Genomic DNA, 14,073 nt, shown 5'->3' with positions numbered 1-14,073 from the left:
CAGCATCACACCTCCCAGAGACTCATCTTCACTGATCGAGGCTGGCTCCAGGCTTCCACGGCGGTGGCTTCTTGTAGCCTGAAGACAGACCTGTGTCTTTGCCTGCCCTGCTGCCTCCAGGGATATCTGGGGACATTGCACTGAAGCCCTTGCCCAGCTCCAGGCTCTGGGAGCTCCCAGGAGAGCCAAGGCACTGCCCTCCATGCCATGACCCGGGGGACGGGGGAGCCTGAGGCTTGGCTCAGCCCAGGGCTGACCTTCAGGCCACTGTGTGAAGGGGAAAGGGAGCAGCAGAGGCCAACGGGGCGCTGGAGGAATCCCCACGTCTCAGCCTGTTGGCTCAGGTCTGCATCTGCACGGACGTCTCTCTTGTGCTCCTTCTCTCATCCTCCCTGTGAACCTGTGGGCAGTGAGTGTCTGCCCCCCCATCACAGCACTGTTCCTGTGTCACCCATTTGGGGTGTGATTAAAGGACAAACCCACACTGCTGTTCATGTGGGTAATGTTATGGACAGGACTGTGACTCGGCAGTGCATCCCAGGGCCAGACAGGATCCATCTTCTCTTCCCTTGCCCAGGGCAGCTGGGGTGTTGGGCAGTGGATGTGGGAAGCTGTCCAAGTGTGCTGATGGGGAGGTAGGGGGGCTGAGAGCCTGTCCTGTCCCAGGGGTCCTCAGGGGGCTATATATCCAGGGGACTGAGGCTGAACTCCTGTAGGTGCTCCTTGTGCTCCACGGCGATGGTCGTTCTTACCTTTTCCCGGTGCTGGCTGGCCTCTGCCATCTTGGCCAGCACAAGGTCCAGGCTACCCTGGTGGGAAAGAGGATGGTGAGGAGGGGGACTGCACTGCCGGGAGGAGTCACCCGCAGCCACGTCCCCACTCACGTGGCGGATCTTCTCATACTCCCTCTCCATGGCATCGAGCCTGCCCTGCAGCTGGGCGATGGTCCTGTCCCTCTCTGCTAGTGCCTGGGTGGCAGTCTCCTGGGTCTGCTGGCTCTCCTGGAGCCTACTGGCTGTGGGGTGTGGGGACAGAGGCAGGGGACACTGGGCACGTGGGCACAAGAGCCTGGCACTGTGTGACCAGTGGATGGGAGAGTATGGGCAGTGTGCGGCACAGCCCCTGCCCAATCCCCCTCATCCCCAGCGTGGCAGAGAGCTCTGGGACCGGGGTGGGATCACAGCATCCCCTTTGCAGTCACCATCTCCCAAGGTCGGGGATGCACTGGGTCAGGCTTTGCCTTCAGCTGCTGCCGTGCTGACAGCACAGGGTGAATGACTCCCAGCTCCCCTTGTTCTCCGCAAGCGCCGTCCTGGAGCAAACCCCATCCCCACCACCGGCGAGGGGCAGGCATGCCGGGGAGCCATACCAAGCTGCTCCTGTAGGCTCTTCACCTTCGCCTCCAAGCACTGGCTGTGGGCTGCTGTCTGCTTCTGCAGCTCCTGGTATTGCCGGGTCATTTCTGGGAGCCAGGGAGGGGAGAAGGGAACAAACACGGTGACTACAGGAGGGACAAGCAGTCAGTCCTTGTGCTCGGATCCCAGCACCTGATCCAGGCAGGGGCTCCAGCAAGGCCTGACCTGAGGGCTCCCCTTGCAGGGTGACGCATCAGAAGCAGCCGTGGGTGCACCTTCTCCCTCCTGGCAGGGCTGTGACAACGCCGGGGGCGGGGAGGGGGCAGGCAGGAGGGAGCCCTGGAGGGGAAGTTTTGCCTCTCTGTTGAGCGTGGGAGAGTGAAAACGAGCACGGAGTTTTGCATGTGGCAAAGACCGCAAACCTCTGGCTGAGGTTTTACCTCTGTTAAAATCATCTCCTTCTTGAATGCTAACGGAAATGGCAAGGCAATGACTTTTGCAGACAGGGAAGTCTCTGCCTCTGGGGTCTCCTCTGCCTGTGCGGGCACCTGGGGTGCAACGAGTCCGTGTCCAGAGCCTTTGCATGCTGACAGCATGGGAAGGAGCAGGGCTAGCCAACGGCAGGGTGGCTTGGGGCTGAGTAGTCAAGGCCAAAGGGAGAGGTGGGGTAAGCTTGGCTGGCTTCCCCCCAGCAGCACCAAGGCATGGGGTCCCTGCATCTGTCCCATTGCCCCCTCCCGCCTCTGCCCTCACCTTCATGCATGTCTCGCTTGTCTTCTCGTGCCTGCTCCAGCAGCTTCTCCAGGTCCCACAGCTTCTGCTTGAGCCCTTCATTGTCAGCTTTTCCCTGCCAGGTCATGTCCCTCCAGGGAACTGTGAGCTAGAGATGCACGGGACTGCCATGGGGACAACGTGCTTCCTGACAGGTGACCCACACCATGACCCTGACCTGAGCACAGGCAGCCAAAGGGCACCATCCAGACCATACTGGGTGGCTGTTCCCTGCCCAGTACCTCCTCTGTACCTTCGCTCAGCAGTGACTTATTCCTAGCTTTTCTCTGCTCCCAAAGCCAGGGGGATGTGGACACCTTCCCAGCCCATGCCTGCCCCCAAGCCCTGCCTGAACCAGAGCGAATCTCATTGTATCAGGAATAGTGTGGCCAGCAGGACTAGGGAAGCGATTGTCCCCCTGTACTCGGCACTGGTGAGGCCGCCCCTCGAATCCTGTGCTCAGCGTTGGGCCCCTCACCCCAAGAAGGCCATGGAGGGGCTGGAGCGTGGCCAGAGCAGGGCAGCGAGGCTGGGGCAGGGGCTGGAACACAAGGCTGGGGAGGAGCGGCTGGGGGAGCTGGGGGGGCTCAGCCTGGAGAAGAGGAAGCTGAGGGGAGCCCTCATCGCTCTCTGCAACGGCCTGAAAGGAGGCTGGAGCCGGGGGGGTCGGTCTCTTCTCCCAAGGAACGAGCAATAGGACAAGGGGAAATGGCCTCAAGTTGCGCCAGGGCAGGTTTAGGTTGGATATTAGGAAAAATTTCTTCACCGAAAGGGCAGTCAGGCCCTGGCACAGGCTGCCCAGGGAAGGGGTTGAGTCCCCATCCCTGGAGGTATTTAAAAGACGTGTAGATGTGGTGCTTAGGGACATGGTTTAGTGGTGGGCTTGGCAGTGCTGGGTTAATGGTTGGACTTGATCTTAAAGGTCTTTTCCAACCTAAATGATTCTATGATTCATAGAGAGAAACCTCCCCTTTGTTTCAGCCCAGCACCATGCTGGGAAAGCACTTCCAGGGGGGTGCCCCACTGCAGCATCCCTACCCCCTCCCATCTGCTTTCCTCATTGCTCCTCTTTTTCTCTGCCCTCTCTGCAGCATGGCTGGCCTCTGCAAGCAGCTGCTGTGCTGCACACCAGGGACTCTTGGGACAGTGCAGGCAGCCCCTGGGGCTGGAGCCCACATGCAAGGCAGGCTGTGTGCCATCCTCTGGCGTGACTTGCCACTGGAAAGGGCTAGTATCTAAGAAGTACATGCAGGTCAGCGGGCATCCCTTGCTTGCCCCAACCCCTGCCTCCTCCCAGCCTTACCCAGGTGCTCTTTTGGCATGTCAACCTCCAGTGCTGCTTTCCTGTACTTCTCTTCAGCTTGGCTTTCTGCAGCCAGAGGGAAGAAGGAAGGGATAGAGTGAAGAGCATCTCTTTAAAGGGGCTTGGCCCAGGGATACCAAGGGCTGTCAAATGGCCCAGGGGAAGCCTGCCTTGGGATGTTCGCCGCAGGAAATCTTGGCTGGGACACACCTCCAGCTCAAACACAGGCAGGGCACCAGGGCTGCATTTGTGCAAACACCTGTCAGACAGAGTCAAGGTGTAGCCGGTTTTACTTGAAGCGGCTGCCCTGGAGAGATGCACTCTCATTGGGACTGAGGGCTGGGATTTACAGTGAAGATGGGGCAGTAGCCACAGTGCATAGACGCTCGGGGACCCCTTGCAAAACCCCACCTGAGACATTCTTCTAGCCTGGTGCATGCTTCCACTTTCAGAGGTGCATAGGAGAGGCTGGGGCCTGGCAGAGCCACCCTCTTTGACCTCCCCCCTGGATCCTGCTGGGCTGGAGGGTGCAGTGGGATGCAGGGTGCTTTGGGCAGGGCCCTGGACCGCCCTGTCTCCTGTGTATCATCAGGCATAACTGTGCTGCTGCCCTGGCACAAGGTGAGCAGGGCCGGGGGAGATGCAAGAGCTGCAGCCAGGCTGTCCCATGGGGCCCCGGTGCAATCCTTCGCCCCATTGCTCCCAGCTCCCTCTTCCAGGAACCCCCACGATGCCTGCCCTCGCTGGGGCTGGGAAGCAGCAGGGGAGGGACAGGAGAAGCACATTCCTGCTGGCTGGAGGGAGACAAGACCCCAGACTCACCCGCTATGTTTCTCTTCTGCTGCTGCTTCACTCCTTTTGTCGCTTTCCCTTTGCTCTTTGGAGGCATCCTCCTGCAAAGTGATACCAGTGCTCCCTCTCAGCAACTGGTGATCACGTACTGGACTTTTGGGGGAGAAAGGGGAGGCAGTGGACTCCAGACATGTGGAGCTGCTGTGCCTCAACCAGGATGGCTGTCCTGCCAGCAGCTGTCCTGGCTGCCAGCACGGACCTCAGTCCCTCAAGATGCAGCAGCTGCCTTCAAGCTAATCCTCGCTGTTGTAGCAACTGTCTGCAATGAAGGCAGTTTGCTATCTGGCCCAAAACCCACCTCCGCCTTGCAGCAGCTGAACATCTCATTCCTGCGACAGAGGTGTGGATTGAATGCGCCCTGTGCCCAGTGCAGCACTGGGGTGGTCCAAAGCTGGCCTCACTCCCCAGCACTGAACTGGGCATGTTTGAACGGGTCAGGATTGCAGAACACCGCTCTGATCAGGTAGGCTGGACCTCGTCCTGCTCACATCCCAGAGCGGCAGTCCCAGAAATGAGCCCAACATCTTCCTCCCTTCCTGCCCTGGCTCTCCCCACCGGCACACCCTCCCGCTCAGCGCTGTGAGTTTTGCCCTGGGGACTGCGGCTGGATTTGGATCTTCTTTATAAAACAGGAGAGGAAGGAAGGGAGAGGATTTTAAACTGCTGTTTCTGCTCAGGATGTGATTAACCCCAAATACCTGGGAGTGAGCAGGGGATTCCTGGGTGCACTGCAGTTTTTCAGTAGGGCGCGGACTTTGTTGCGTGGGCAGGGCAGCAGGAGCCAGGCAGGCAGCAGGAGCAGGGAGCTGGTGCGTGGGGAGGCTGCAGGGCCATCTGCTGCCAGGGCAACCCGGGGACGCCCGGCAGGGACACGCAGTCCTGTTGGGGAGCTGGCAGGGCGGCAGGCTGGGTGTGGAGAGCCAGGAGAGCTGGGCCTGGGCCAGGGAGGACGGTGAGGGCCGTTCTCCTGTGCAGACGTGCAGGCACAGAAGCTGGTGTGCACCTTGTACACACCCATGCACACGCATCTGAAACCACTGCCCAGCCACGCAGAGCTGAGCAATCAGAGGGGTGTGCGTGGGCCTGGCAGTGGGCTGGCAGGCAGCGTGGGGCACAGAAGGGTTGGGGACCACATGCTTACACCCAGCTTTGGCTGGCAGGACCAGCAAGGGACCTAGATACTGCTCTGACCCACAACCACACGAGATGCACGCGGGCGGCCAGAGGCACCCAGGCATCCGGACGCACTCTCGGCTGCCAGCTGCCAGGCTGGAGGGAAGCGATTTCAAAACACCCAGCGTGACGTGGCTTTCCGGTGCAGCATTGGCAAGTGACCACTGTGCTGAGCATGGCCCCGGCCCTGGCAGGGGCCTGAGGGACAGAAGCAAATGGGACCCCTGCAGAGGGGTGCTGGACTCCTCTTTCCTCCAGGGAGGGAACAGTCCCAAGAGAAAGCAACCTTTGCTTGAAGTCTCACACGTAAATACAGCCATGACTTGGAGTGAATCATGCCCAGAGAAGCAGATAGTTAGGAATGCAATTGCTCAAGCATGTTCCCTGATCTCTTTGGATTGGGGCCATGGTGATTTTTATATTTGGCTCCACAAAGCTGGTGTAACCCTCCCCAGCCCTCTCCCCAGGTACTTGTGGTATCCTGGAGCTGGCCAGGGCACCCTCTGGTGGTCAATCCGGCTTGATTATTAGCCAGAATCCATTAGCATCTAATGGGAAAAGCCTCAGGAACACGGCCTCAATAAATGTTGACATATTTGAGGTCAATATAATCCTTAGGAAAATTTGCCCAGGTAATTAAAGCCAGACAAGGAGCTGCCTGTCCCAGAAATATTTACCAAGCTTTACCAAAGGTAGTAAAATCAAGACAGAGCGTTTTACAACCAATCTATGCAGGGCTCCCTTGCTATAGCCAGTGCTGCACACTGCTTCCCGCTGTCCTACTCATCTGATGCCACAGCTCAGCAAGCCATGTGCTACGCAGGAACTCATCACGAGCCATCAGCCAACAGACAGCCCTGCGCCCGGGCAGAGACTCGTGGAAGAAAGCAGCGCTGGAGCCGGGGTGGTGTGGGGCAGCGCAGTGCTTTGCTGTGACACAAGCAGGCTGATGTATGATGTGCGTGCGCAGCCAGGGCAGGGATGGGAGGAGAGGGACGGTGTGCACAGCCTCCCTGTTGGCAGCACTGCAGCTTGAGCACAGAGCCCTGTGGCCATGCCCCGGGCTGGCAGGGGCAGAACAGCAGCAGCAGAGCTGGGCACATCCCTCCTGTGCAGATGGTGCACCAGGGCAGTGGCTTTTCCATGCTGCTGTGGCTTTGCACACCTGGCACCCCAGGGTCCCAGCTCTGGTGCCAGAGTGGGTGCATGGGTGCCACAGGGGAAGCAAGGGGGTGAGCTCTGCTGTGGGGTTCATCTCCAGTGCGGACCTCAGCTTCCCCGAGGCTGAGGCTGTGCTGTCCAACCTCCAGGCCTGAGCCCAGTCTCTGGGTGCTCACGCTTCCCAATTCTGAAGGTTTGATGTTGTCAGCTCTGTCAAAAGATTGACCATCTCTCCCTATTCTTCTGTCTGCTCTCACCCCTGCCGCGGGGCCATGTGTGCTCCTGCCCCCGGGGACCTGTTGGAGCCCTGCTGCAGGTAACCAGAGGGCTTTTCCTTCCTCTGCCTTTGCAGAGGGAGACGCCTCAAAGACACCGACAGCAGCCAGGTGCCTTCCAACCGCACCGCAGCGCTACTGGCTGTTCCCACGTCCATCCCTGCGAAGGAGATGTCGGTTCAGCTCCCCGCCGCTGGCTTTGCTCCCGCTCGGCGTCCGCCGCTGAGCGCAGCCCCAGCAGCACAGGGCAGCTGTGCCGTGGGAGAGGGCCATGCTCTCGCAGCAGGGCCAGTGCCCGGGGCGCTGCTGCATCCTTCGCCCTCCACCCTGCGCCCTCCATCCCGGACCCCGCACCCTCCACCCTGCGCCCTCCATCCCGCACCCTCCATCCTCCATCCCGCACCCTCCATCCTCCCTCCATCCTCCATCCTTCACCCTTCACCCTCCATCCTCCATCCCACACCGTCCATCCTCCACCCTCCACCCTCCACCCCGCACCCTCCATCCCCCTCGGGGGCGCGGTGCGGGTCGCGCCGGGGTGGCTCGGCCTCGGTTTCTCCCCAGCGGTGGCCGCCAGCCCCGGGGCCGAGGGCTCGGTTTCGGGGGGTGCTGTCCCCGCCGCGGGCCGGGCTCAGCCCCCTTCCCGCCCGCTGCCCGCCGACGGCGCGGCGCCGGGGCCCGAGTGAAGCCCTTGGGGACCGGGACGTTTTGCCAACCCGGTGCGGCGGGGCCCGCGAGCGCCCGCTTCCCCGTTTTGGGGCCGTTCGGAGAAAAGGGAACCCGGCTGCTGGAAAGGGGAACCGACCCTGTTTTGCAACGGCCGGAGCCGGCGCGGCCGGGCCCGGGGAAGGGGCCGGCGGGGCAACCGGCCCGGGGGCGGTGCGGCCCCCGCCGTTCCCATGGTGACCGCGCCCCGCCCGCCCGCCCGCACCAAAGATGGCCGCCGCGCCGCCCTCGCCGCCGCCGCACGCCTGCTCGGTGGCGGCGGGGCGGGGCCTCGCGGCCGGGCCGCCGCTCGCCCCTCTCCCCCCGGGCGCGGGCGCCGACCAATCGGCGCCGGCTCCTCCCCGGCGGAGCGGGCGGTGCCGGGCGCGCGGGGGGGCGCGACCCACCAATCGGAGCGCGGCGTGGCCGGGGCGGAGGGCGGAGCGGCGCTAGAGCCGGGCGCCCCCGCCGCCACCGCCCGCGGCTGCCGCTGCCGCCGCCGCCGCCTGCCCGGCCCGGCCCTGCCCGCCCCGCGGGAGCGCCCCCACGCCCGGTTGCCCTGCAGGGCCGCGGCCCCGCTGCCGGACGGGGGCGACGGGCCGGGCGCGGGTGTGGGCGCGCTTGCGGCCGCCCCCCGCCCCCGCGCCGCCCTCATGTCGGCGCCGCTGAAGAAGGGCCCCGGGGGGCTGATCGGGCTGATGAAGGACGCCTTCCAGCCGCACCACCACCACCTCGGCCCGCACCAGCCCGGCGCCGTGGACAAGAAGATGGTGGAGAAGTGCTGGAAGCTGATGGATAAGGTGGGCCCGCCGGGGGCGTCGGGCCGGCCTGGGCTGGCGGGGAGGGCGGCGGGGGTCGGGCTGGGGCCTGGGGGTTGAGGTGGGGCTGGGGCAAAGGGGCTCCGCGCTGGGGCTGGGTGGAGGGGCTGTGGGCGCCGGGGAGGGGGGAGGCTGGAGTGGATCAGCGAGGGATGGGGCTGTGGGGGGTCGGGATGGGGCTGGGCTGAAGGGTTTGGGGCGGGGGGGGCGCTCTGCGGGGCCCGGAGCTGCAGGGGTTTGCAGGGTTGGCCGGCGGGAGGGAGCCGTGGGGCTGGGTGAGGCGTTGCGGTGGGGGGCGAGAGCTGTATGGGCGCAGGAGGGGGTGCGGCGCTCCGTGGGGGAGGACGTGGGAGCCGGCGGGGGGGAGGCCGGAGGCAGGAGGGGAGTGGGATGCGAAGGCTGGAAGGTGTGGAGGGAGGACAGCAGCTCTGCAAGGGATGAGGTTGGAGAAAGAGGGGAAGATTTGGGGTGGAGGATGCAGACCGGCTCAAGAGGATCCGGGATTTGGGCTGTCCTGTTCTTGTAGACGGTGGGGTGGGCACTGGTGGTGCTGGTGGGGGGAGAGGCCGGGTGTGGGTATGGGTAGGGTCTGGTGGGGGCTGCGGGTGCATCCTGGTGGTGTTAGCAGTAGGTCCCACCTAGTGTGTAGCTGCAGGAGGGAGGAATCCGGGATTTGCTTGTCTGAAGGTGAGCCTCGGCCTGTGGTAGAGCCTGGTGTGTGGGTACTGGATGGTGAGGCTGAGCGTCTGCTTTGTGGCAGTTCAGATGATTCTTTCTGAATGAAGAGGGACACGGTACCGAGCTCAGGCCAAAGCCTTTTCCTTAAAACTGGGACCCTGGTAAAAACCGTAAAAGTCTGAATAAAACCCTCTGTAATAAATGCACGTGGCTACACAAAGATGAGGAGCATGAAATCTAATGTTAAACAACAAAAACCTGTGGTGCGGGGATTGGAAAGGCCATCTTCCAGTCCATGCCTCTATGCGGGGTGCTGCACTCCCCTCCTCCACCTTGTAAAATGCCAGGAAATGGCCATTGCCGGGGGCAGGACACCAGACCTTTTGGCCTGATGGTGTGATGGGGTAAGGCAATTGATTTACTAGCCTGGCTAGGTGCGTTGGTAAATCCATTGTTTTAAGAAATCCTGGTGAATTGGTGGATGCTAGCGTTACTTGTAGAATGACCCAGTAAGTGAGCATAGGCGTCCAGAAGTGGGCATAAAATAAAAACCTTCTAACATTTTTCCTGGGATTTTGATTGATCTTCCAATGTTGTTACTGTTCAGCTCTGAGAATTGAGGCTAGGCTTGACATGTTGGAGTCTAAAATGTGCAGTGCATTTTATAATGCTGGGTTCAGAGCTGTAAAAGTAGTGCAGAGTAAGAGCATTGCCAAAGTTGCCCGCAGTCCTTGGGGAGTGTCACCTCCACCTTCTTCCCCTCTGGGAGCAGAGCAAGCAGGGCTGATGGGCATACCTCATCCAATTGCCCTACAGGCTTATGCATTTCAACTTTTCTTTCTCTTTTCCCTGCATTGTTTATGCATGCAGTGTCTGAATCTCCTGCAGTAAATGCTAAAGCAGGCAGAGTAGATGACTTTTTTAAAGACATATTAAATTATGTCTGTGCCAAGAAATCACTTTGTGTTGGCTGCCTCAACAAAAGACATGGTTTATAGTTGTGCCTTGCTGTGCTTGTGATGAGCTTTGATCACCTTCTACAGAGAGAGATTGGGATAAAGAAAAAAGTCTTCTGAGAAGTGCCAGTGGCTCTCTCACAGACACTGAGGGCAAGCATAAGTGCTAATGTGGGAAAGGTAGTTTGAGCACAGAAACATTATCCTCTTAGAAATAAGTTGAACTTGCAGATACAACTTGTAAGAATCCACATCTTCATTCTTGTGCATGTGATATAGATGTGAATGTCAACCTGTGTTTGACCTCATAACTTAGTCCGTTCAAAGGAGAAGGCTGGCCTGTAAAAAAAACTTTGATTACCTTGGCATTTTGAATTGCAGTGGGATATTTTTTTGGGGGGGAATACTTTCACAGCTTCAGATATGCATAGACAGTCTTTGGCCTGTATACCCTTTCCACCATGATATCACTGACAGAAAAGCCAAGGCTGCTGCTGTATTTGTCACAAGTTGAAGTAACCTCTTTTAAACGTGCACTGGCTTCACAGTTGTGCTCATAGGCAGCATCCGGAAGCTCTTAGGTGTAGGCTTAATTTTTAAAGTCTTAAAGACTTAGTTGCTCAGTCTGATTTGTACAGGAGGAAAGATTTGGTTGTGAAAAGCCTTTCAGATTTCAGTTAGACTTTAGTTGTACTTACGCACACTTATGAGAACACATCTGAATTAAAAATGTTTTTAGTAGTGTAGCAAATGGCCAGGCAAACACAGTGCTTGTCAAACTAGTGGTGAGAAGGGCTAAATGAATGGAAGGTGTTGAAAATGGGTTAGTTTTCTGGGCCAAGTAAATGAAATTACAGGTGCAAATAAAAAAAATACTGTGTGCATGTTTAATAGATTATGTGTTTGCCTTTCAGAAACGTGTGCTGTATCTGTGTGCATACAGTATGTTCACGACCTGATTCGTTAGTTTGCGTAATTAGGTGGTGTTGTCAAAGCATTTGTGCATCTCTGTTTTCGGATGTGACTGATGAATTTCCTATGCAAGTTGATTCTTGTCCAAATATTTTCCCCATAATGTTCTCCATAAGCTGCCTGACGTATTCCTGTCTTTCAGATTCTTTCACTTGAAGTTCTAATTTTTGTCGTTACTAACCATGCCTCCTACAGTTGCATGTGGTCACATACAGTATGGACACAAAATAGCCCTTTTCATCACTGTGCAGCAGGATGTTCACCTTCAGCTGAATTAGGTGACGTTTATGCTTTTATCTACGGAACAGAGGTTAAATGTGTCTTTGGAAGCTGAACGTGTTGTCAGATGTCTTGTGAGCCTGCAAGCTTGCAGTGATGAATAGCACAGTAAGCAATGTAGTAATTTCCTTTTAGTGTCTTGAACCTAGTAAAATGTATAGATTGGCTCAAGTGGGAGGAACTGCTGTTATTTGTTTTTATCAATCATGCTTGCTCATCTTATCACTGTCTTTAGCAAATAAAGCAGTGCTTAGTATAAGAAAACATATGACGTATTGACTGGTGAAAACAACTTGTATCTTTTACACAAAAGGATGAGATTACCAATCAGTTCTTGCAAATGGGATCTGGGCAGCAGATACTGCAGACCACTTGAGTTCGTTGCTGTGGATGCTATTTGAAGAATAGGTGGTGTAGTCACGAACCGCTCGGGATGAGGGATAGGGGATAAGAAGAATGGTAGAGTACATGTAGTAAGACATGGAGGAGGAAGACAAGCTTTGAGATAAAGCTTCTCTAAACAGCCTACTGATGCCATTCAGTTTGTAAAACTGATACAGAGAAATGCCACTGTAGGTCACCTTCATTGTAAGTAGAAGAGAGGCCAAATAAAAATTCAGCAGGAGATAAGAGAAGTTTGAGTAGGTTTTCTTTTGCTGTTGGCTTAAGATGAAATGAGATGTGATTTCAGTAAAGGAGTTAGCTATTTAGCTCTTAAAGGAAGGAAGGAACTATGGCTTTTCAGGCCTGCGCTGAAGGGGTCTGAGCTGGAAGGGAACGACTGTTACCTGGCACCGTAGCACCTGGGGGCTTGTCAGGCCTGGGACTCTGTGACGCTGTCCCCGGTCTGAGGCAAGCAGGTGGTACCTGTGCCGGGGGCTTTCTGCCAGAACAAGAAATGGGGTGCCGTATCGCTGGCTGCGGCAAACGGGCTGGCGCTAGCTTTTTCGTGGGTAGGGCTGGGGATGAGCAAAATGGGGAGTAATGAACCAAGAGGATGGGACAGGTAGATGGGAAGCTGAGAGAGGGGGATTCAGGGTGTGTTGGAGGGAGCAGCCTGCTAGCAGCTGGTGAGTCTGCCCTGAGGGGCCACAGTTTGTATGGGTTTGTGTCTTCTGTTAAGCAGCACTCTCTGCCCTTCCTAAAAAATACTGTGTATTGTTAAATAAGTGCATTTGCTTAGGTATCTCATTTTTCCTGAATGCTTCTTCCTTGCTTCTACTGACAGGTACCTAATCGAGCTACATAACCTGACTGCAGTATTTAAAAAAGCTCATGGTTCTTGCTGTGTTTCTCAGGTTATCTATACATTGTGCCTGTGACAGCACTCTGTATATAGTGCCACTGCTTTCCCATGCTAGTTATCCAGCTCCTTTATTTGTGCAAGTCTAACGAAGCAATTCTGAAGAGAAGTATTTTAAATCCAGAGATCAGTCAAAGCAAGCTGAAGAATCTTGAGGGGAAAGACTCCGTTCCAGGCCTAGGAAATCTATATGAAATTTCTTTTCCTCAAATGAGTAGATAACAGATTCTTTCTTCAAAACTGAGAGGGGAAACTGTTTTTTGATTATTTGCTCCTCGTGAGTTTGGAAAATGAAAACTGGTGAAGTCAATTTTAGGGCTCTTCACAGGCCAACCTCTTAGAATCTTTCGTGCTAAGATTGAAATGCTTTATTGGTATTTCTAAAAACCCAAAAACGTCTCTGTAAAAGTCTTGTTCCTGAGAGAACAAAGCATAAGCCAGGCAAACTTGGATGACTTTGGATGGTAGTTTAAAAACATGGATTGCTTGTGTTTGTTGCTGTCACACCTAATTGAAAATATTTGCTGCTTTTTGCTCAATTTCCTTGCACATTGCTGGTCCCTGTGGAAGGCAGGGTAGCTCGCTGAGGGGCGGCTGTTCCCAGGGCTGGGAACATTCCTTCTGACGTTGTCACGATGCTGCAAGTGCACACGTAGAGAAACAAGCAAAATGCAACTGGTTTTGTTGCTGCTGTGTTATAAAATGACCAATTTCGCTCAAGAGGCCGCGGTTCCTAGTTACGTAGCTTTATTTAAATGCTTATCTTAGCTAATTTTGGTCTACTTGGTAAATAAAGAAGCTCATTTGATAATAAAATCACAGCAGTCTTGGCCTTTCTGTTAACTATTTGAGGTATCTTTGCAAGTCGCTTCTTGGGAAACGTTTTATAGAGGCTATGAGAATGAGTGGTTTGCAGAACTTGCTTCTGCTGTGGGGAAATTTTTCTAATTGGTCTTGAAGTTTGTTGCGTTATTGAAACACAGTGCGTCTGCTTCTTCTATAGCTGAGTATTTTCAAGGGGTAACAGCCAAACTGTTTTTTATTACAGATGGCTGAGAAAAGCGCATACAACGACTTGCATGCTTGCTTAATGTGACTTCCGCATAAGAGCTGACCGTGTTTTTATTAAGGTTTTAAACCCACTGTGTGATAAACAATTTCTGTTGAAGAAAAGATTTTGCTATCCATAGCACAATTCAGCTGTGTCTGAGGAGCATATTTAGAACCTACTCATGCTGCATAGAGAAACTAGTTTTATTCAGGGGGCAAATGTGTTGACTCAATTCGTTGATATGGTTCATTGTACGATGTTCACAGGCTCCGAGGAAGCAGCAGTTGAGGCATCAGAATCAATTGGATAAGTCAGCTGTCTGACCATCCATCGCCTTATCTAGACCTCCTAATCCTTGGCAGCTTTTTCAAAATGGAGGGAAAACTTTGGTAGTTTTTTTTCCATGTATTCTTGCAGAGGC

At 55.9% G+C, this 14,073-nt stretch overlaps 2 protein-coding genes across 4 annotated transcripts in view; one reads left to right on the top strand and one right to left on the bottom strand.

The window, feature by feature from the left end:
* Positions 1 to 680: 680 nt before the first annotated feature.
* DRC12 (dynein regulatory complex subunit 12 homolog) lies at positions 681 to 4,318 on the bottom strand. Its single transcript, XM_009460659.1, has 6 exons — positions 4,252 to 4,318; positions 3,430 to 3,495; positions 2,109 to 2,228; positions 1,370 to 1,462; positions 885 to 1,015; positions 681 to 809 (listed from the first exon to the last, which is right to left on the bottom strand). Exons 1-6 carry the CDS (start codon positions 4,316 to 4,318, stop codon positions 681 to 683), a joined length of 606 nt encoding a protein of 201 aa, XP_009458934.1.
* Positions 4,319 to 8,018: 3,700 nt separating this feature from the next.
* Positions 8,019 to 14,073, top strand: part of CBL (Cbl proto-oncogene) — a 45,272-nt gene continuing 39,217 nt past the window's right edge. For 2 of the 3 annotated variants that reach the window (XR_015706051.1, XM_087763386.1), the window contains exon 1: positions 8,019 to 8,395. Coding sequence is in view for 2 of the 3 variants with exons in the window: in XM_087763386.1 (XP_087619512.1) it covers positions 8,249 to 8,395 (147 nt within the window). In the remaining variant the exon portion in view is untranslated. The remainder of the gene's footprint in view (positions 8,396 to 14,073) is intronic. The other variant, XM_087763387.1, reaches the window with a different exon arrangement.

The sequence above is a fragment of the Nipponia nippon genome, unplaced genomic scaffold (assembly GCF_047370975.1).
Source record: "Nipponia nippon isolate SJK-2023a ecotype South Korea unplaced genomic scaffold, ASM4737097v1 scaffold_28, whole genome shotgun sequence".
Classification (NCBI taxonomy): domain Eukaryota; kingdom Metazoa; phylum Chordata; class Aves; order Pelecaniformes; family Threskiornithidae; genus Nipponia; species Nipponia nippon.
Note: the sequence above shows the minus strand (reverse complement) of the source record. Positions and strands in the feature narration are given on the sequence as shown.